Source organism: Leptodactylus fuscus, unplaced genomic scaffold (genome assembly GCF_031893055.1).
Source record: "Leptodactylus fuscus isolate aLepFus1 unplaced genomic scaffold, aLepFus1.hap2 HAP2_SCAFFOLD_102, whole genome shotgun sequence".
Classification (NCBI taxonomy): Eukaryota; Metazoa; Chordata; class Amphibia; order Anura; family Leptodactylidae; genus Leptodactylus; species Leptodactylus fuscus.
This window is the reverse complement of record NW_027439836.1, coordinates 113,953-136,050: the sequence shown is the minus strand read 5'-3', so window position 1 is coordinate 136,050 and position 22,098 is coordinate 113,953. Positions and strand designations below refer to the sequence as shown.

Below are 22,098 nucleotides of genomic sequence, written 5' to 3'. Positions count from 1 at the left end.
ACAGAGAGGAGACTGCAGGATAGTAAGGGTATACAGAGAGGAGACTGCAGGATAGTAGGGGTATACAGAGAGGAGACTGCAGGATATTAGGGGTATACAGAGAGGAGACTGCAGGATAGTAGGGGTATACAGAGAGGAGACTGCAGGATATTAGGGGTATACAGAGAGGAGACTGCAGGATAGTAGGGGTATACAGAGAGGAGACTGCAGGATAGTAGGGGTATACAGAGAGGAGACTGCAGGATAGTAGGGGTATACAGAGAGGAGACTGCAGGATAGTAGGGGTATACAGAGAGGAGACTGCAGGATAGTAAGGGTATACAGAGAGGAGACTGCAGGATAGTAAGGGTATACAGAGAGGAGACTGCAGGATAGTAGGGGTATACAGAGAGGAGACTGCAGGATATTAGGGGTATACAGAGAGGAGACTGCAGGATAGTAGGGGTATACAGAGAGGAGACTGCAGGATATTAGGGGTATACAGAGAGGAGACTGCAGGATAGTAGGGGTATACAGAGAGGAGACTGCAGGATAGTAGGGGTATACAGAGAGGAGACTGCAGGATAGTAGGGGTATACAGAGAGGAGACTGCAGGATAGTAGGGGTATACAGAGAGGTGACTGCAGGATAGACTCTCCTGTTATTCCTCTCTCTGTATCTCCTGTCTTGTACTCTCCTGTTATTCCTCTCTCTGTATCTCCTGTCCTGTGCTCTCTCCTGTTATTCCTCTCTCTGTATCTCCTGTCCTGTACTCTCTCCTGTTGTTCCTCTCTCTGTATCCCCTGTCCTGTACTCTCTCCTGTTATCCCTCTCTCTGTATCTCTTGTCCTGTACTCTCTCCTGTTATTCCTCTCTCTGTATCTCCTGTCCTGTGCTCTCTCCTGTTATTCCTCTCTCTGTATCTCCTGCCCTGTACTCTCTCCTGTTATCCCTCTCTCTGTATCTCTTGTCCTGTACTCTCTCCTGTTATTCCTCTCTCTGTATCTCCTGTCCTGTGCTCTCTCCTGTTATTCCTCTCTCTGTATCTCCTGCCCTGTACTCTCTCCTGTTATTCCTCTCTCTGTATCTCCTGTCCTGTACTCTCCTGTTATTCCTCTCTCTGTATCTCCTGTCCTGTACTCTCTCCTGTTATTCCTCTCTCTGTATCTCCTGTCCTGTACTCTCCTGTTATTCCTCTCTCTGTATCTCCTGTCCTGTGCTCTCTCCTGTTATTCCTCTCTCTGTATCTCCTGTCCTGTGCTCTCTCCTGTTATTCCTCTCTCTGTATCTCCTGTCCTGTGCTCTCTCCTGTTATTCCTCTCTCTGTATCTCCTGTCCTGTGCTCTCTCCTGTTATTCCTCTCTCTGTATCTCCTGTCCTGTGCTCTCTCCTGTTATTCCTCTCTCTGTATCTCCTGCCCTGTACTCTCTCCTGTTATTCCTCTCTCTGTATCTCCTGTCCTGTACTCTCTCCTGTTATTCCTCTCTCTGTATCTCCTGTCCTGTACTCTCTCCTGTTATTCCTCTCTCTGTATCTCCTGTCCTGTACTCTCTCCTGTTATTCCTCTCTCTGTATCTCCTGTCCTGTACTCTCTCCTGTTATTCCTCTTTCTGTATCTCCTGTCCTGTACTCTCTCCTGTTATTCCTCTCTCTGTATCTCCTGCCCTGTACTCTCTCCTGTTATTCCTCTCTCTGTATCTCCTGTCCTGTGCTCTCTCCTGTTATTCCTCTCTGTATCTCCTGTCCTGTGCTCTCTCCTGTTATTCCTCTCTCTGTATCTCCTGTCCTGTGCTCTCTCCTGTTATTCCTCTCTCTGTATCTCCTGTCCTGTGCTCTCTCCTGTTATTCCTCTCTCTGTATCTCCTGTCCTGTGCTCTCTCCTGTTATTCCTCTCTCTGTATCTCCTGTCCTGTGCTCTCTCCTGTTATTCCTCTCTCTGTATCTCCTGTCCTGTGCTCTCTCCTGTTATTCCTCTCTCTGTATCTCCTGTCCTGTGCTCTCTCCTGTTATTCCTCTCTCTGTATCTCCTGTCCTGTGCTCTCTCCTGTTATTCCTCTCTCTGTATCTCCTGTCCTGTGCTCTCTCCTGTTATTCCTCTCTCTGTATCTCCTGTCCTGTGCTCTCTCCTGTTATTCCTCTCTCTGTATCTCCTGTCCTGTGCTATCTCCTGTCCTGTGCTCTCTCCTGTTATTCCTCTCTCTGTATCTCCTGTCCTGTGCTCTCTCCTGTTATTCCTCTCTCTGTATCTCCTGTCCTGTGCTCTCTCCTGTTATTCCTCTCTCTGTATCTCCTGTCCTGTGCTCTCTCCTGTTATTCCTCTCTCTGTATCTCCTGTCCTGTGCTCTCTCCTGTTATTCCTCTCTCTGTATCTCCTGTCCTGTGCTCTCTCCTGTTATTCCTCTCTCTGTATCTCCTGTCCTGTGCTCTCTCCTGTTATTCCTCTCTGTATCTCCTGTCCTGTACTCTCTCCTGTTATTCCTCTCTCTGTATCTCCTGTCCTGTGCTCTCTCCTGTTATTCCTCTCTGTATCTCCTGTCCTGTGCTCTCTCCTGTTATTCCTCTCTCTGTATCTCCTGTCCTCTCTCCTGTTATTCCTCTCTCTGTATCTCCTGTCCTGTACTCTCTCCTGTTATTCCTCTCTCTGTATCTCCTGTCCTGTACTCTCTCCTGTTATTCCTCTCTCTGTATCTCCTGCCCTGTACTCTCTCCTGTTATTCCTCTCTCTGTATCTCCTGTCCTGTACTCTCTCCTGTTATCCTCTCTCTGTATCTCCTGTCCTGTACTCTCTCCTGTTATCCCTCTCTCTGTATCTCCTGTCCTGTACTCTCTCCTGTTATTCCTCTCTCTGTATCTCCTGTCCTGTACTCTCTCCTGTTATTCCTCTCTCTGTATCTCCTGCCCTGTACTCTCTCCTGTTATTCCTCTCTCTGTATCTCCTGTCCTGTGCTCTCTCCTGTTATTCCTCTCTCTGTATCTCCTGTCCTGTGCTCTCTCCTGTTATTCCTCTCTCTGTATCTCCTGTCCTGTGCTCTCTCCTGTTATCCCTCTCTCTGTATCTCCTGTCCTGTACTCTCTCCTGTTATTCCTCTCTCTGTATCTCCTGTCCTGTACTCTCTCCTGTTATTCCTCTCTCTGTATCTCCTGCCCTGTGCTCTCTCCTGTTATTCCTCTCTCTGTATCTCTTGTCCTGTACTCTCTCCTGTTATTCCTCTCTCTGTATCTCCTGTCCTGTGCTCTCTCCTGTTATTCCTCTCTCTGTATCTCCTGTCCTGTGCTCTCTCCTGTTATTCCTCTCTCTGTATCTCCTGTCCTGTACTCTCTCCTGTTATTCCTCTCTCTGTATCTCCTGTCCTGTACTCTCTCCTGTTATTCCTCTCTCTGTATCTCCTGTCCTGTGCTCTCTCCTGTTATCCCTCTCTCTGTATCTCCTGTCCTGTACTCTCTCCTGTTATTCCTCTCTCTGTATCTCCTGTCCTGTACTCTCTCCTGTTATTCCTCTCTCTGTATCTCCTGTCCTGTGCTCTCTCCTGTTATTCCTCTCTCTGTATCTCCTGTCCTGTACTCTCTCCTGTTATTCCTCTCTCTGTATCTCCTGTCCTGTGCTCTCTCCTGTTATTCCTCTCTCTGTATCTCTTGTCCTGTACTCTCTCCTGTTATTCCTCTCTCTGTATCTCCTGTCCTGTACTCTCTCCTGTTATTCCTCTCTCTGTATCTCCTGTCCTGTACTCTCTCCTGTTATTCCTCTCTCTGTATCTCCTGCCCTGTGCTCTCTCCTGTTATTCCTCTCTCTGTATCTCTTGTCCTGTACTCTCTCCTGTTATTCCTCTCTCTGTATCTCCTGTCCTGTACTCTCTCCTGTTATTCCTGTCTGTCCTCGGGGACTGTAGCCGTAGTTGTTGTGGGGTTGTGTCCCATCCGTTGTGTGCGCAGTGCCTGTGCCAACCTGTGAAGAGCCTGTGACCCACATCCAAGTCTGTGAGCGGTTGCGTCCGTCCATCTCTCGGCTTTGCATGGAGGCCGGCGGCAATCCTTGTAATAAGTAACAGAGATTATTCGGATTTCCCATTAAAGCGATTTCTTGTCTTCGTTTCTCCTTCCACATGGCGCAGCGAGGAATAGGAATCCGACATCTCAGTACCTGCAGCCACAACGGGGCACGTCCGGTCACATGTTCATGAATAAAACACGCTTCATATACCGGCTAAGGTCCGCCCTGTCATTCTGACACCCGCTATATGGCAGAGATGTCCGTGACCCCTTCAGACGCCAGGTCCGTGGTGTTCCTGCTCCCTCTGTACCCCGGAGTCGCCCCGGCTGCTCCTTGTGTGTTGGGTGGAGCTGCAGCCGCCATGATCTTCATTTGCTCTTCAGCCTCGCATTATCTTCACTTATTCCCTTCCGTTTCCTTATTATCCCGCTTGGCCCACCTTTCTGTCTTGGTGAGCAGATAATTGTCAGTTTTCAGGTCCTTCGTTCCGTGTGTCTCCACCCCACGACTACTCTGCCCTTCTCTTAGGTCCTTGGCCGTCATCTGGTTGTACCTGTCACATGTAGTATGACTGCAGGTAATCGTGGTGATACAGACCCGTGACCGCCATTCTTATGTGTGTCCCTACTTGGTGGTTACCTGGGAGCAGGGCCTATATCCACCTGCATGTCTGGCCATGGAACTCATGTATGATATGATACCACTCGTGACCGCCATCTCCTGCCACCTCCACCCCTCCATCCTCTGCCCCTTGGCCCGCTGGCTGCAGTTGGTGCTTTTACTTCTTCAGATAAATAATTAATATACGTTTTACATCAGCAGTAAAGAATGTGCCCCCCCCCCTCGTACTCTCCAACCTGGCGTGACGTCATGGAGTCCTCTACATGGCTACTCACCTTGTTACCTTTGGCTTTAGATCAGGATCATTCCTGCAGACTGTAGTCTCTGATAAGTGGAGAAGGATCCATCACGTGTCATGTATCCGTCATATGTCTGCTATGTGTTATGTATCTCATGTGTCATGTATCCATCACGTCTGCTATATGTCATGTATCCCTCATATGTCTGCTATATGTCATGTATCCATCATATGTCTGCTATATGTCATGTATCCCTCATGTATCCGTCATATGTCTGCCATGTGTCATGTATCCCTCATGTATCCATCATATGTCTGCTATATGTCATGTATCCATCATATGTCTGCCATGTGTCATGTGTCCCTCATGTATCCATCATATGTCTGCTATATGTCATGTATCCATCATATGTCTGCCATGTGTCATGTGTCCCTCATGTATCCATCATATGTCTGCTATATGTCATGTATCCATCATATGTCTGCTATATGTCATGTATCCCTCATGTATCCATCATATGTCTGCTATATGTCATGTATCCATCATATGTCTGCCATGTGTCATGTGTCCCTCATGTATCCATCATATGTCTGCTATATGTCATGTATCCATCATATGTCTGCCATGTGTCATGTATCCCTCATGTATCCATCATATGTCTGCTATATGTCATATATCCCTCATGTATCCGTCATATGTCTGCCATGTGTCATGTATCCCTCATGTATCCATCATATGTCTGCTATATGTCATGTGTCCCTCATGTATCCATCATATGTCTGCTATGTCATATATCCCTCATGTATCCGTCATATGTCTGCCATGTGTCATGTATCCCTCATGTATCCATCATATGTCTGCTATATGTCATGTATCCCTCATGTATCCATCATATGTCTGCTATATGTCATGTATCCCTCATGTATCCATCATGTCTGCTATGTCATATATCCCTCATGTATCCATCATATGTCTGCTATATGTCATGTATCCATCATATGTCTGCTATATGTCATGTATCCCTCATGTATCCCTCATGTATCCATTATATGTCTGCTATATGTCATGTATCCCTCATGTATCTGTCATATGTCTGCTATATGTCATGTATCCATCATGTAGCTGTCCAATAGAGGACCCTCCATCGTAGACTTAGCCCCACATTGGGTCCCAATGAAGTTGGATGACCATTGCTGGGGTGACCCTGGGCTCTACATCCTCAGCCTCGGTGTTGGGGTGGTGACCCGATACATGGGAGATGTAGAGTGTGGTAGACACAATAGGCAGGAAGGGTTGGGGGTAGGGCGGCTGAGGGCTGTGTTGTGTAGTATTGCTGCAGGCTTCTATATCCGGTGCTGGCTGTGGGACAATAGGACATTCCAGGAATATTAACATCTTCTGGCGTCTCGAAATAAAACTACAAGTAACTATGTGCTGAGACAGGTCCTGGAAGCGAAGTGTTTAACCCCGCTCCTGCCAGGCAGCCTGGTACACGGGGCATACGAGGGGCCGACCAGACCTCTCCGGAAACCTGCTCGTATTGTATGAGATCATTTACTCTGCAACAGCTTCAAAGACGTCTCTGAAAACTCCCGCACCCCGATCAGCACTCAGAGAGTTAAAGCTACACCCCGCTGATTACTGGGACTAATTACAGGAAGGGAAGGACTATATAGAGGCACAGTATACAGGGGTAGGGGACTATAGAAACGGCCGCAGATCAGTGACCAAGCTCTGTCCAACCATAATGAGTCAATGTCCGGTTATCAGGAGTAATGTCCGGTTATCGGGGAGTAATGTCCGGTTATCAGGAGTAATGTCCGGTTATCGGGGAGTAGTGTCCGGTTATCGGGGAGTAGTGTCCGGTTATCGGGGAGTAGTGTCCGGTTATCGGGGAGTAGTGTCCGGTTATCGGGGAGTAGTGTCCGGTTATCGGGGAGTAGTGTCCGGTTATCGGGGAGTCGTGTCCGGTTATCGGGGAGTCGTGTCCGGTTATCGGGGAGTCGTGTCCGCTTATCGGGGAGTCGTGTCCGCTTATCGGGGAGTCGTGTCTGGTTATGTTGAGTCCTCTCCAGTTATCAGGGAGCCAGTTCTAACCATTTGATATATTAGAAGTTGCAGTTGTATATCTTGCACTGATGATGTCATCAGACTGCACGTTGCGCTAACATATTGTGGTTTTCCCCTTTAGGGCTGTTTTCACTTATGAGAAGAGATGGAGCCTGAAGTTGTCGGATTCTGGAGGTGAGAGGCAGTAGAAGACTCCGGTCTGTCCTGCACCTTTTCACTTTTCTGCTGTGAGTCCTTCACAGATATTTTGTATGTGATTTATTTGCCCTGTCTCATTTGATAATTACCCCTGAAGAGGGCAGCAGGAATGGGGTCCATGTGGTCGTAGGAACAAGTCTATGTCATTTCCCTGCACCTAAAGGACCACTGTTGGCGGTAGCGGAGCAAGGCTCGAGAGCTGGACATGTTACCAAGACCTCTGGAAAAGTAATACCTAGTGTGGGGTCTGGGCATGACTCTGTGTCACGTGGTGCCCCCTATGGCCCTACCCTAGACATAAGATTGTGGTCAGTATGGAATAAGTTTAGGGGTAGGTTGGTGAGCATTTAAAACCACCAAGTCTTGTGGAGAAGGTCCATGATCTCCACACATTTCTGCCTCCAGTGGAGGTTGTACATCAGGGGTCTCCTGTAACCAGGAAAGCCAAGTTCCTCCTCTGCCAGAAGAACCGTAGCTATAGCCGGACCACCAGTGACTGAGGAGGCTTTGTTGCATCATGGCCTAGTTTACCAGATCTCTACCAGGTCTAGTAACTCCAAGGTATAAACAGCTAGTAAGGGCTGTAGAGAAGGCCAATGATTAACTAAGACTTCCCGACTCGATGACTTCCAGCAACGTCTCAAGTCTCGCACACGGTCTACTTCCCAGGCCTGCACTATGGTAGAGCCGCCATTAATCACTGTGGGAATGTGGAGATAATATCTGAGGTTCCCACACAGCTCTAGGGATTAGGAAATGTCCGCAGGAAGATCTCATGGTCCTAACCTAGAAGTACCTCCAACTCTATACCTCATGAGGTGGAGACTCTACCTACACTTAGCTACACTACCTTATATACGGTCAGATATGGCAACCAAGCTGGTAATGGATCATATCTTATGAGAATCTGAGCCCTACGAGCTCTTCCCATGTGTGGTCACATTAATCTGTGGGTAGAAACTTCCCTCCTCCCAATCAGCGGAAATTCCTGAGAGAGCAATTATTGTGGAAGAGACGTAGACTGGAGGATATTCTAGAAGCGGGTCCTGAGGACGTGTCACGGATCAGCTTGGCATGGATGAGTCTGGAGCTTATTGAGAAGATCTGGGTGGACAGTGAACGCAGAGGCCACAGGGAGCCGTATTGCAACTAAGAATGTCATATGCCGAATATCGGCTAAGCAGGTGGAGGACAGCAGAATATGGTGGCTGTAGGGTGCAGGCCGTAGACACTCCCTGATAATATGGCAGATGCTAGTGGTCAGAATGGGCAACGATAGTGATAGAACTGGCAGGAGTATGGTGGCAATCTACCAGCTAATGCCAGTCATGCAAAGTTTTGGTTTTGTGGCTGCTTACAATTGGTTCTCGGCCGTAAGTCATCGTGGTCTCTACGACGGGACACTATACAGATAATGTGGGTGTTGGGTCTGTTAGTCCTGTACATTATAGCCTAGGAGGGTGCGGGTTTTGGGCCTGGCAAATATTTTCTCATGTAATAATTGTCTTAATGTCTTAAGCATGTTGGACGTCATCTTCCGGGATTATGTAGTCATTCCCATTATAGTACAGTCATGTAGTCCCCTATCCTGGGAATCTGCTGAAGTCCTGCATGGAAGAACGCTCTTCGCCCGTTTCCTCATTCTGACAGCTGGGACAGTTCACCGCAGTCATGGTGCCCTCCCTCCCCCTATAAGACTGCTTGCTATATAAACAAGACCCCCTCCTCACATTCCTTGGGTGACTTGTCCTTGTGTTAATGGCCGCGGTGTCCTGTAAACATCTGCTTCTTAATATATTAGATTTTCCGGCCGGGCTCTCTGCTCATGTCTCTTCCTACTGTATATGGAAGATATTTACATAGCTTGTCCTGAGAATGTACAGTACTCAGGAGTCTTCAGGGAACCTGAGGGCCTCAAGACAGTGAGCATCCATAAGAGACATCAGGGAACATGAGGGCTTCAGGACAGTGAGAATCCATAAGAGGCACAAGAGTCTTCAGGGAACCTGAGGGCCTCAAGACAGTGAGCATCCATAAGAGACATAAGGGAACCTGAGGGCCTCAGGACAGTGAGCATCCATAAGAGATACGAGAGTCTTCAGGGAACCCGGGGCCTGAAGACAGCGAGCATCCATAAGAGACATCAGGGAACATGAGGGCTTCAGGACAGTGAGCATCCATAAGAGATACGAGAGTCTTCAGGGAACCCGGGGCCTCAAGACAGGGAGCATCCATAAGAGATACGGGGGTCTTCAGGGAACCCAAGGGCCTCAAGACAGTAAGCATCCATAAGAGACATGAGAGTCTCACGGAACATGAGGGCTTCAGGACAGTGAGAATCCATAAGAGGCACAAGAGTCTTCAGGGAACCCGGGTGCCTCAGGACAGTGAGCATCCATAAGAGACATGAGAGTCTCACGGAACATGAGGGCTTCAGGACAGTGAGAATCCATAAGAGGCACAAGAGTCTTCAGGGAACCCGGGTGCCTCAGGACAGTGAGCATCCATAAGAGACACGAGAGTCTTCAGGGAACCCGGGGGCCTCAGGACAGTGAGCATCCATAAGAGACACGAGAGTCTTCAGGGAACCCGGGGGCCTCAGGACAGTGAGCATCCATAAGAGACACGAGAGTCTTCAGGGAACCCGGGGCCTGAAGACAGTGAGAATCCATAAGAGGCGCAAGAGTCTTCAGGGAACCCGGGGGCCTCAGGACAGTGAGCATCCATAAGAGATACGAGAGTCTTCAGAGAACCCGGGGCCTGAAGACAGCGAGCATCCATAAGAGATACGAGAGTCTTCAGAGAACCCGGGGCCTGAAGACAGTAAGCATCCATAAGAGATACGAGAGTCTTCAGGGAACCCAAGGGCCTCAAGACAGTGAGCATACATAAGAGACATGAGAGTCTCACGGAACATGAGGGCTTCAGGACAGTGAGAATCCATAAGAGGCACAAGAGTCTTCAGGGAACCCGGGGGCCTCAGGACAGTGAGCATCCATAAGAGACACGAGAGTCTTCAGGGAACCCGGGGGCCTCAAGACAGTGAGCATACATAAGAGACATGAGAGTCTTCAGGGAACCCGGGGCCTGAAGACAGTGAGAATCCATAAGAGGCGCAAGAGTCTTCAGGGAACCCGGGTGCCTCAAGACAGGGAGCATCCATAAGAGACACGAGAGTCTTCAGGGAACCCGGGGGCCTCAGGACAGTGAGCATCCATAAGAGATACGAGAGTCTTCAGAGAACCCAGGGCCTGAAGACAGTGAGAATCCATAAGAGGCGCAAGAGTCTTCAGGGAACCCGGGTGCCTCAAGACAGTGAGCATACATAAGAGACATGAGAGTCTTCAGGGAACCCGGGGCCTGAAGACAGTGAGAATCCATAAGAGGCGCAAGAGTCTTCAGGGAACCCGGGTGCCTCAAGACAGGGAGCATCCATAAGAGACACGAGAGTCTTCAGGGAACCCGGGGGCCTCAGGACAGTGAGCATCCATAAGAGATACGAGAGTCTTCAGAGAACCCGGGGCCTGAAGACAGTGAGAATCCATAAGAGGCGCAAGAGTCTTCAGGGAACCCGGGTGCCTCAAGACAGTGAGCATCCATAAGAGACACGAGAGTCTTCAGGGAACCCGGGGGCCTCAAGACAGTGAGCATACATAAGAGACATGAGAGTCTTCAGGGAACCCGGGGCCTGAAGACAGTGAGAATCCATAAGAGGCGCAAGAGTCTTCAGGGAACCCGGGTGCCTCAAGACAGGGAGCATCCATAAGAGACACGAGAGTCTTCAGGGAACCCGGGTGCCTCAAGACAGGGAGCATCCATAAGAGACACGAGAGTCTTCAGGGAACCCGGGGCCTCAAGACAGGGAGCATCCATAAGAGACACGAGATTCTTCAGGAAACCCGGGGGCCTCAAGACAGTGAGCATCCATAAGAGATACGAGAGTCTTCAGGGAACCCAAGGGCCTCAAGACAGTAAGCATCCATAAGAGACATGAGAGTCTCACGGAACATGAGGGCTTCAGGACAGTGAGAATCCATAAGAGGCACAAGAGTCTTCAGGGAACTCGGGGGCCTCAAGACAGTGAGCATCCATAAGAGGCACAAGAGTCTTCAGGGAACCCGGGGGCCTCAAGACAGGGAGCATCCATAAGAGACACGAGAGTCTTCAGAGAACCCGAGGGCTTCGGGACAGGGAGCATCCATAAGAGACACAAGAGCCTCAGGGAACCCAAGGGCCTCAGGACAGTGAGCATTCATAAGAGACATGAGAGTCTTCAGGGAACCCGGGGGCCTCAAGACAGGGAGCATCCATAAGAGACACAAGAGCCTCAGGGAACCCAAGGGCCTCAGGACAGTGAGCATTCATAAGAGACATGAGAGTCTTCAGGGAACCCAGGGGGCCTCAGGACAGTGAGTGTCCATAAAATGTTTTATGTGTCCAAAACTTTTTTTTTTTTTTAATGGGATTGGAATAGTGGTGGCCACTAAAGTCTGAGAACCCATCTGGTGCACAACTTCAGCCTGTTTCCACCAACGTTATGCACTAAACCAAATATAATGTTCATTACAAGGCATCAAGTTTTCACTTATCTGACCTAACCATGAAGTCTAATGAATGTACAGGACCACTGCATGACCAGGTGACCTCAGGAGTGATGGGTGAGGTTACTGATGGCCAAGTTGATGGAATGACTCCAGAAGTGATGTTACTGGGCTTTCCTGGGTGATGGTAACAGACTCCGGGACAATATGAGAAGACACAGGACCTTGGTGGGACCCCTTCCAAAATCTACTCAGAACAACGGATGTAATTATATAATGGGCACTTCCATCCTGGAACGAGCTGCAGTCTAATACTCTCCGATGTCCCAAGTGTTTACAGTGATGGAGAGCTGGAGTGCTGCTAAGTACCACCACCACCATTATGTTCTACATAAAGAACATCAGCCAAATCCTAGTCATTCCCTGAGCCTGAGGCCGCAGATCTCGCAGGATCCCAGAAAAGCGGTCATCCTCTGGAGCAGCTGTCACCATGTATTGTCCCAGATCGGGTGACGTTCCTGACAGATGGAAGATTGTCCACTGCCATAAAATGTACATGAGGCGTGAAAAGGTAGACTATGAGAACCACAAAGAAGGGCCTATCTGGTATCGTTAGAGCCTATTGACCCCACCATTATTCTATTGTGACCCTCGTAACGCAAAGTCCTGCAGGTATTACACTGACCCCGGCTGGTCATACTGGAGAGGACAATGTATGTATGTACAGCATTGAGGGGGCAGTGACATTATATCTTCTTCTGACCCATGTTTACTGACTCTGTCTGGTGACCTTTGACCTGGTCACCAATGTGTTTTGCAGTGGGCGGTCTGGAAGAACTGACCAAGAAACTCAATAAGAACCTGATCCAGTATGGGCTGTGCAGGGTCAGCGACCCAAATGCTGGGGTGCCAAGGTTCATCCTCATACACTGGGTACGTACCATGTGCCCCATAACTAATCCCCCCCACAAAAAGTGTCCTACACCTTCATGTCTAACCACCTCTCACCAGTGAAAGGTTCTTCTATAGACTCCCCCATCGAGTCCAACTCTAACAGCTAATAATTAACCCTGACCGAGGCCGGTACAACAACGTCTTGTACTGCTAGTGTACCCCAAAATCCAGATCCAACTGAACTTCCCCAGTATAACCCTCTGGGGGTGCTACTGTCTGGAGCGTGAATACTCCATATATTCCATCTCAAACAACGTTGAAGATTGATTTTGGGACCTCCTCTTGTGTAAAGAGGATGAATGTTGAGGGTAGTGGTCCTGAGGGTTACAAGGGGGAAGGGGGACTGTTTCCTCTGTGTTTGACATAACTTGTATGCTCTACAGGTCGGGGAGAATGTGGACGCCTCTCGGAGAGAAGTCACCGCTCAGCACCTTCCTTCCATCCGCAAATTCTTCAAGGTAAGCGACCCAACATGGTGGCTGGGTGGAAAACAATGGGAGCTCAGATGTTCTGCGAGTGTCTTATGGTCCTGTCCTCTGTGGTTTGCCCCCTAGGAGGCTAACGTGGTTCTGGGTGCCCAGAGGGTTGAGGACATCACCCCAGAGCTGGTGGGACAGGCGGTGGGCAGAGTACCACCACCTGCCAGGGCCTTCCAGAAACCTCGGATCCCTGGCTCTCATGAGCTGGTGGTAAGTCTGTGACTGGTTGGACGCTCCACTGGGTGAGATACGGTACAGTTACTATTGACATTTCTTGGTATTTAGGGGACTAAGTATATGAAGACAAACCCAGCTGTAGAGATGAAGATCAGCAAGAGGGAGGCGTTCTGGCAGCGGTCAGAGGTGAGCGTCTACTCATCCTTCCGAGATGGGCCCTTCATTCTCTGGTTGGGGTAGTTATATGGGGGGGGGAGGATTAAGATGGTCAGTGACAGCCGGTGATTACCATACAGAGAGAAGAGGAGAAGAGAAAGGAGATGGAACGACTAAGACTGCAGGAAGAGAGGATTGCACTGGAGCGAGAGCGTGTCGAGAGAGAGAGGCTGGAGGAGGAAGAGCGAGAGCGCCGCATTCAGGAGAAGGAGCGGCTGGTGGAGGAGCAGAGGTATCTAAGCCTGGATTATTACAGGGACATGTGATAAGGGCTGAGGGTTTGGAATCGTTGTGTGATCACCATTGCCCCCTTGTGTCTCTATAGGAAAGAGCAGGCGAGGTTGGAAGCTGAGCGTCGGAGGGCCGAGAAGGAGCGATGGGTAAGTGAATCTCCAATGGTTGGGAGAGGGTTGGCATTACATAGGCAGTATCCCTCCCACATGGACATTCCTGCTGTTCCCCCTTCTCCTTCCATCTACGACCATTACTTTCTTCAATAACCTACCCACCTTGATGATCGGCCTTTGGCGTTACGAGCTGCTCCTCATACAACTTCTTTGTAGACATCTCTCCAAACAGCCCTTCCTATGGGGCCTCTCTCCTTACTCCTGCTGGGACACATACCTCCTGCCATGCTGTAGGCCATTTTTCGGTGGGAATAAGGTGAGCTGTTGGTGTATGTTGCAGGTACAGCAGCAGAAGGAGTACGAGGAGGAGCTGAAGGGACGGTTTAAGCGCAGTCAGTCCATTGAAATGGCCGCGGTGAGTATCTGATGTTGGTGCATTGATCCAGGAGGCAGCAGTCCAGAGCGATCCCCTCATTAGATTCAGTGACCCTACCCCCCAGTGTCCACACTGTCACAGTACAGAAGGGCCTCAGCCTAAAGCCTGATAAGCTATATGGTACCAGCCATGTAACTGTGCCCCTATAGTAAGAGCTGGTGCCTTCTGACCATCAGTAATGGCCATCTGATCCCCACAGGAAGCAGCTGCTCTCGTGTCCAGCAGATCCCTTCATCCTCGGGACTTCTTCCGTCAGCAGGAACGTTCAGTGTCCAGCTCATTCTCGCCTCCATCTACACCCAGCTCTCCATCTAAGTCCTCTTCAGGTAAGTAGCACGTGCTCCACTATCACATGCTGGTGGAAGAGGAATGGCCAGGCCCAAGGCTAGTTCATGTCACTAGAGACCCCCCAATGCAAACAGCAATGAATATGATCCTCATGACATTACGCCCTCCATTGGTTGTCAACATGGAGGTACCTCTGTAAAGATGAAGTCATGGGTAGGAGGGATGGTGCCCACCTGGGCAGGTTGTCCATCAGATGAGATGTTTCGTTGGGGATGATGGGACATTGTCATTGAGACTCAATAAAGGTCTTTGTATTTTATTTTTTTCTTCAAGGATTTTTCACCAGGACGACTCCTCGATATCAGCGCAGCATGACTGAGTCCATCTTGACCCCCACAAGCAGAAGTCCAACTTTCTTCCAGGGTTTCCAAAAAAGAGATTCCTTTAGCTCTGTTTCTCCCAGCCCGCTTCAAACCTGCTCACCAGCCTTCATCTTCTCCAAGTCTCCCCTACCCGGGACATCTCCTAAGGTGGATTCCTTACCTGCATTCATCCCCCCTCCAATAACGGCTACTCGAGTGAGTCCAGCACAAGTAAAAGGATATCCTCCTCAGACACCCCATACACCATCTGTAACTGGATCTAATGATCTCCCGTTCAGAGCAGAGTATGTGACCGTAAGTCAAGCAGAGCACAACAGTCAGACCCAGGAAAAATCCCAGCATGAAGACCTCCTCAGTGGGAAAAGTCCTGCCAGGACAGGTGGTCTGTACAGAGCGGAGCTTGTGCCAGTTGAGTCCCCATCCACATCCCAATCGGAGGTGCAGGAACTCCCAAATAAAGCCGCAAAATCTCCAACAAGCGTCACAGCTGACAAACCGACAGCAATAAAGGCCACCGTGTCTGTCTCCTCTCCAACCACAGAGGTAGCATTCACTAGTCCAGCACTCATCTCTGAGGTCAAAATACCTGCTGCCCCACCGAGCCCAGAGACAGCTGTACCAACACTATCTGCTGCAGAAGTCACTGCTACACCCACTCCAACTGCACTAGTCTCATTGTCTTCAGCTCTGCCCACTCACAAACCTACAAATAAGACCTCAGACATCAATGAAACAGTCCTGCCCACTAAGCCAATGTTATCATATGAAGCCAGAACGTCTCCAGGATCGGCTTCCTTGGTATCTTTGTTGGCTCCAACTCCTTATCGCACACAGAGAGCAGAGATTTCCACCACAAGGAGCTTGCTTAGCACTGCACCTTTAGGTGACAAAATTGTGAGTCTAGACCATCTAAGCCTCGAAACGTCCCCCACTTCTATTCTGGACTCCTCTGAAATATCATTGGAGAACAAATATCCGCCACCTTGTGAATTCCCACAACATTCCTCTGGAGTTTCACCTGTGCCCGTATCTGTGTGTCCGCCCAGTGGCAGCTTTCCTGAATATCAGCAGAGTATGTCACAAGCCACGGAGTCTTTGCCAATTGATGTGCCCGTCACCTCAGAGACCTCACCTAAACCTCACCCTAGTCCTACACAGACAGAAGTCCCACCAGTAGATCCTGTACTAATATCAGTCTCTCCACTTGTCTATAACTCTGCTACAACTCAAGCCAGTTTTGAGCAAGTTGATGCCCCAGAGTCTTCTGAAACTCAGATTCTTCCTGTAGAAAGCTCATCTGAAATTCAACCAAATGATATACAAACTAATCCTGCACTCCCACAGTCCTCAGCCGCTTCTTCTGGATATCCTACCTGGAGCTCACCAGAATCTGAGCCCAACAACAATCAAAGTCAAGTGTCATTTCAATCTGACTCTCCATCCAGCAATGACATCGGTGAAAATCTTCTACTACAGTCAACACCGATATCACCAAACATTCCTACTGAGACCTTGACTGAATTACAATCATATACCGTCCAAACTGAGATTCCATCAATAGCATGTTCATCAGAAGCTTCGGCCCTTAGTACTGAAAGCCAAACTGAGTCTCAACTCAATAATAAGCACAGTGATATTCCACCATCAGAGCCGTCACACGGGTCTTCAGCTCTTTCCACTGAAAGCTCAGCCGAATCTCATTATAATATCCCAGCTGATATTTCAGTAGTAGAGGCTTTATCCCAACCACAAGCAAATAATATCCATAGAGATACTCTACTAGTAGAGCCTTCATGTGAACCTCCACCCATTACCACCGAAGACTCTTCTGGACCTCAAGTAGATAATAACCCAACTGATATTCTACTAGTAGAGTCTTCATGTGAACCTCCACCCATTACCACCGAAGACTCTTCTGGACCTCAACTAGATAATATCCAAACTGATACTGTACTAGTAGAGTGTTCATGTGAACCTCCACCCATTACCACCGAAGACTCTTCTGGACCTCAAGTAGATAATAACCCAACTGATATTCTACTAGTAGAGTCTTCATGTGAACCTCCACCCATTACCACCGGAGACTCTTCTGGACCTCAACTAGATAATAACCCAACTGATATTCTACTAGTAGAGTGTTCATGTGAACCTCCACCCATTACCACCGAAGACTCTTCTGGACCTCAAGTAGATAATAACCCAACTGATATTCTACTAGTAGAGTCTTCAAGTGAACCTCCACCCATTACCACCGGAGACTCTTCTGGACCTCAACTAAATAATAACCCAGCTGATATTCTACTAGAAGAGCCTTCATGTGAACCTCCACCCATTACCACTGATGTCTCTTTTGGACTTCAACTAAATAATATCCAAGCTGATATTCCGTTACTAGAGCCTTCACGTGAACTTCCATCCATTACTACTAATGAAGCCTCTTCTGGAGATCATCTAAATGTCCATCCCGATATCCCATTACTAGAACCTCCACATGGTTCTCCATCCATTACCACTGAAGTCTTAGCTGGAGCTGAACTACATGTCCAAGCCGATATTCCCAAGCTTCCATTAACTGGATCCTTAACTAACCAGTCATCCCTTCTTCCTGAGCTTTTAACTGAAAATCAATCAAATAATATCCAAGTGGTGTCTGTCTCTGAACCTCCATCCATTACCACCGAAATCACTCCTGAGCCTCAACTAACTAATGTCCAAGCAGACATCCCATTCATACAGTCTCCACTGGTATCGTCATCCCTTTCTACTGAGAATTCTTCTGAGCTTCAACCAAATAACATTCAAGTTGAGTTCTTAACTGAACCACCATCTAGGACCACTGACAGCACTTCTGGAACTATTGTATTACTAGAGTCTTCACTTATGTCTTCATTCCATCCCATGGACTTCTCAGAAGAATCTCATATTATTAATAATAATCAGGAGGATGTGCTGTTACTAGAGTCTTCCTTGATATGTCCATCCAATGAGGGCTCAGGAGAACCTCAGACCAATAATAATCGAGAAGGTGACCTGATACCAGAGTCTTCCTTGATATGTCCATCACATGAGGACTCAGAAGAACCTCAGACCAATAGTAATCGAGAAGGTGACCTGATACCAGAGCTTTCCACGATATGTCCATCCCATGAGGACTCGGAAGAACCTCAGACCCATAATAATCAAGGAGGTGACCTGATACCAGAGCTTTCCACGATATGTACATCCATTGAGGGCTCGGGAGAACCTCAGACCAATAATAATCGAGAAGGTGACCTGATACCAGAGTTTTCCACAATATGTCCATCCCACGAGGGCTCATTGGAACCTAATTTTCAAGCTGATAATCAATTATTAGAGTCTTCACCGGTTTTATTTCCTTCCACTGAAAGCTCAAACGAACCTTCACTGGAAGAGATTCAACCTACTGTTATGACACTGGAGTCTTCTCCTGTGCCACCAGCACTTCGGACCATGAGCTCACCTGAACCTCAATCAAATAATATCTTAGCTGACATTCCACTGACAGGATCTTCATTCTTAACCAATGAGGAATCTTCTGAATCTCAAAGCAATCAGAACCATACTGATATAACATTAGCAGAGCTTTTGCCGATATCGTTGACAATTCCCACAGAAAGTCCAGCTGACATTGTAATTGAGAAGTTTTCTCCTCCTCCCTCTGAAAGCTCAGCTGAGTCTCCGCTTGTCCAAGCAGACGTTCCACAAGCAGAATCCTCATCTTCCACTGATACTACCATACTTTCTCCCGAAACACAAGTGAGTCATTCCAGAAGTGATGCTGAGTCTCCAGAGTCTACAGCCGTATCTACTGTTCCTACCACTGAAAGCCCACACACAATTCAGGCAAATGATGTCCAACCTGACAGTCTAGCACAAGAGTCCTCAACTCTTCCTTTCTCCATTCCAAGTGAAGTCTTCTCTGAGCTTCAGCTGAGTAATATAGAAGCTGATATTCCATCACAAGAAGCCCCACTTACAGCTCCAACTAATAACGTCCAAACTGACCATTCACTAACAGAGTCTTTCGCTGTAGAAGAGACTTCACCTATCACTGGTGATATCTCCACTGGACCCTTACCATATCAAGTTCAGGAAGGTATTGCACCTATAGATACTTTGCTGGTGCCATCACCCTCTTCCACTGAAAGTACTCCTGACTTCCAACCTTCTGATTATAATGATGGGGACAATCCTTTATTCTCCATCTCCACCAGTAATGGTGAGGAGTCTGTACCCCATACGTTACAAGCTGAGGTACAACCAGAGTCAGCACCGGTGTCTATCTGCCCTATCGACAACACATCATGCCTTGAGGGTGAAGTGGATGAAAGCCAGCCTGAAGGTCCATCACCTCTACTCGGTCCCCTCCCAGAAGAAGCTCTCCACAGTCCATCTCTACCAGCCTGCCTTCCCTCTGATAGCTCACCTCAATCAGCCTTAAGAAGCTCTTCTCCATCATGTGATACAGTTTATGCTGAGAAAGTCATTCTGGTTGAAGACCCTCATCCTGGTAGCCCACCACTTAACGGGGGTTTGATTGCTCTTGAGTCCACACCAACCATCAACCCTGTTGATCTTGAGGTGAAGACCACAGGCGATGCTTTACATAATACAGACCTCATGCCTGTCCATGATGTGCTGTCCTCCAGCATTACTGTAGATGACAATTCTGCAACTGACCCCAAACTAATTCCCAGTTGTGAGCAACGTCTACACAAGCAGCTCAACAGCAGCGCTCCTGAAGCTTTGCCTTGATCTAGAAATTGTACATATGTGATCTTCATGTATAACATAGGTAAGTGGACACATGGTCATAGGCTTCTAAGGTTATGCTGCTTGTCAAATTTACAACCTTTAAGCTTCTCATTAGACACTTGTCCATGAAGACACCTCATGTTGTAATGTTAATGGTCCTCTGACCACCTGTCTTCTCCCCGGCGATGAGTTGCCACTAGTTCCATTGTATAAATAGTGAAGTGTCTAAACAATGCTCCTCATATCTGTAACTGTGATAGAGACAGTAGATGTGGAATGTATCTGATCTGAGCCTTCTATATTCTCTACAGATTTCATGATCTGGTCAATGTCTTCCATCGAGGGGCTGCTATTATTGCCACCCATTCAGAAGAAGACAGTTCTTATTAGGACCACCTATAAAGGAGGAAATACCTTCAGTTACTATCAACTATCAATATGAAAGCATCTCAAAGTCGTCTAACACTATGTAAGCAACAGTCACGCAGAAGGTCCACTCCACAATCCTTGGCGGGACACGGATCGAGAGAGAGAAACTAGCGAAAATGGTGGTGACCGCCATCAAGCCCTGAATTCCCAATAATGACCATCTGGAAGCACAAAGTCTCTTTATTGTTCCAAAAAGCACTTATTGTAAAAGAACGTCATGGTGCATCAATCTGTTTAAGGACCCTCCAGTCATTGACATTCAACGGTCAAAAACTCATCAGAAGACACCTCCAGTCATTGAGCACCAATCAATCGGAAGATTCCTCCAATCATTGAGCACCTATCAGAAGACACCTCCAGTCGTTGAGCACCAATCAATCGGGAGACTCCTCCAGTCATTGATATTTAACAGTCAAAAACTGGTCTGAAGTCATTGAGCACCTATTAGAAGACACCTCCAGTCATTGAGCACCTGTCAGAAGACTCCTCCAGTCATTGAGCACCAATCAGAAGACCCCTACAGTCATTGAAGTCATTGAGCACTTGTCAGAAGACTCCTCCAGTCATTGAGCACCTGTCAGAAGACACCTCCAGTCATTGAGCACCTGTCAGAAGACACCTCCAGTCATTGAGCACCTGTCAGAAGACTCCTCCAGTCATTGAGCACCAATCAATCAGAACACACCTCCAGTCATTGAGCACCTGTCAGAAGACTCCTCCAGTCATTGAGCACCTGTCAGAACACACCTCCAGTCATTGAGCACCTGTCAGAAGACTCCTCCAGTCATTGAGCACCTGTCAGAAGACACCCCAAGTCATTGAGCACCTGTCAGAAGACACCCCAGGTCATTGAGCACCAATCAATCAGAAGACTCCTGCACTCATTGAGCACCTGCCAGAAGACACCTCCAGTCATTGAGCACCTGTCAGAAGACACCTCCAGTCATTGAGCACCTGTCAGAAGACACCTCCAGTCATTGAGCACCTGTCAGAAGACACCTCCAGTCATTGAACACCTGGCTAGAAGACCTCTACAGTCACTGAGCACTCATGAATGAGAAGATGCCCCAATCATTGAGTACCCATCAGTTAAGACATTTCCAGTCATTGAGCACTTGTCAGTGAAGAAGACCTCTCCAATCACTGAGCACCCATCAATCAGAAGACACCTCCAGTCATTGAGAAGAGCTCAAAAGATAACCCCAAATCTTCCCCCACCCCCCACTTTACTTGCTTTGGCAAATATATATTCGGACATGCCAATAAAGCTTCTTTGATTGATGGATTGAGATGCCAATCATAAAGATCATTTCCAACCACTTACTCCCATATTAATTCCTTATGTCTTAAAATCTAGAATGGAGCACCACGAGTGCACTTATAGGTGTAAGGCCTAATAACATGTCATCGGAGAGTGGGCACATCTACCATCAAATGTTGTATATACTTATAGCATAAGGTGAGGAGATGGCACCACCACATGGTCACATGATGGTCACACTGTCAGATGATAAAGGAGTTGGCACTATCACATGTATGGTGTGGCTGGTTCACACTGATGTGGCTATTTCGCTGCCCCCCAGTAGAGGTTCTCTGGAGACCCCACATTCTGTCACGTATCTATAATCTGTCACTAAATGTATAATGTAATGGTAGAGATGAATAAACGCACAGTATGGTATCATATGTAGCGGTGGTGTGGTATCTAGTAGCAGTATGATCTATTTTGTAGTAGGGTATCGTATATAGCAGCAGTACGGTATCATATATAGCAGCAGTACGGTATCATATATAGCAGCAGTACGGTATCGTGTATAGCAGCAGTATGGTATCGTATATAGCAGCAGTATGGTATCGTATATAGCAGCAGTACGGTATCGTATATAGCAGCAGTATGGTATCGTATATAGCATCAGTACAGTATCGTATATAGCAGCAGTATGGTATCGTGTGTAGCAGCAGTATGGTATCGTATAT

General features: G+C 48.0%; 1 protein-coding gene across 1 annotated transcript in view; it reads left to right on the top strand.

Moving 5' to 3' along the window:
* LOC142186433 (uncharacterized) overlaps window positions 1–21,796 on the top strand; it is a 40,239-nt gene extending 18,443 nt beyond the window's left edge. Inside the window, exons 2-12 of the mRNA XM_075261269.1 lie at window positions 7,019–7,071; window positions 12,457–12,569; window positions 12,974–13,048; window positions 13,145–13,279; window positions 13,355–13,432; window positions 13,543–13,694; window positions 13,788–13,842; window positions 14,150–14,224; window positions 14,445–14,571; window positions 14,867–19,732; window positions 20,004–21,796. Coding sequence (XP_075117370.1) covers window positions 7,019–7,071; window positions 12,457–12,569; window positions 12,974–13,048; window positions 13,145–13,279; window positions 13,355–13,432; window positions 13,543–13,694; window positions 13,788–13,842; window positions 14,150–14,224; window positions 14,445–14,571; window positions 14,867–19,692 — 5,689 coding nt within the window. The 3' untranslated portion in view covers window positions 19,693–19,732; window positions 20,004–21,796. The remainder of the gene's footprint in view (window positions 1–7,018; window positions 7,072–12,456; window positions 12,570–12,973; window positions 13,049–13,144; window positions 13,280–13,354; window positions 13,433–13,542; window positions 13,695–13,787; window positions 13,843–14,149; window positions 14,225–14,444; window positions 14,572–14,866; window positions 19,733–20,003) is intronic.
* Window positions 21,797–22,098: the final 302 nt, after the last annotated feature.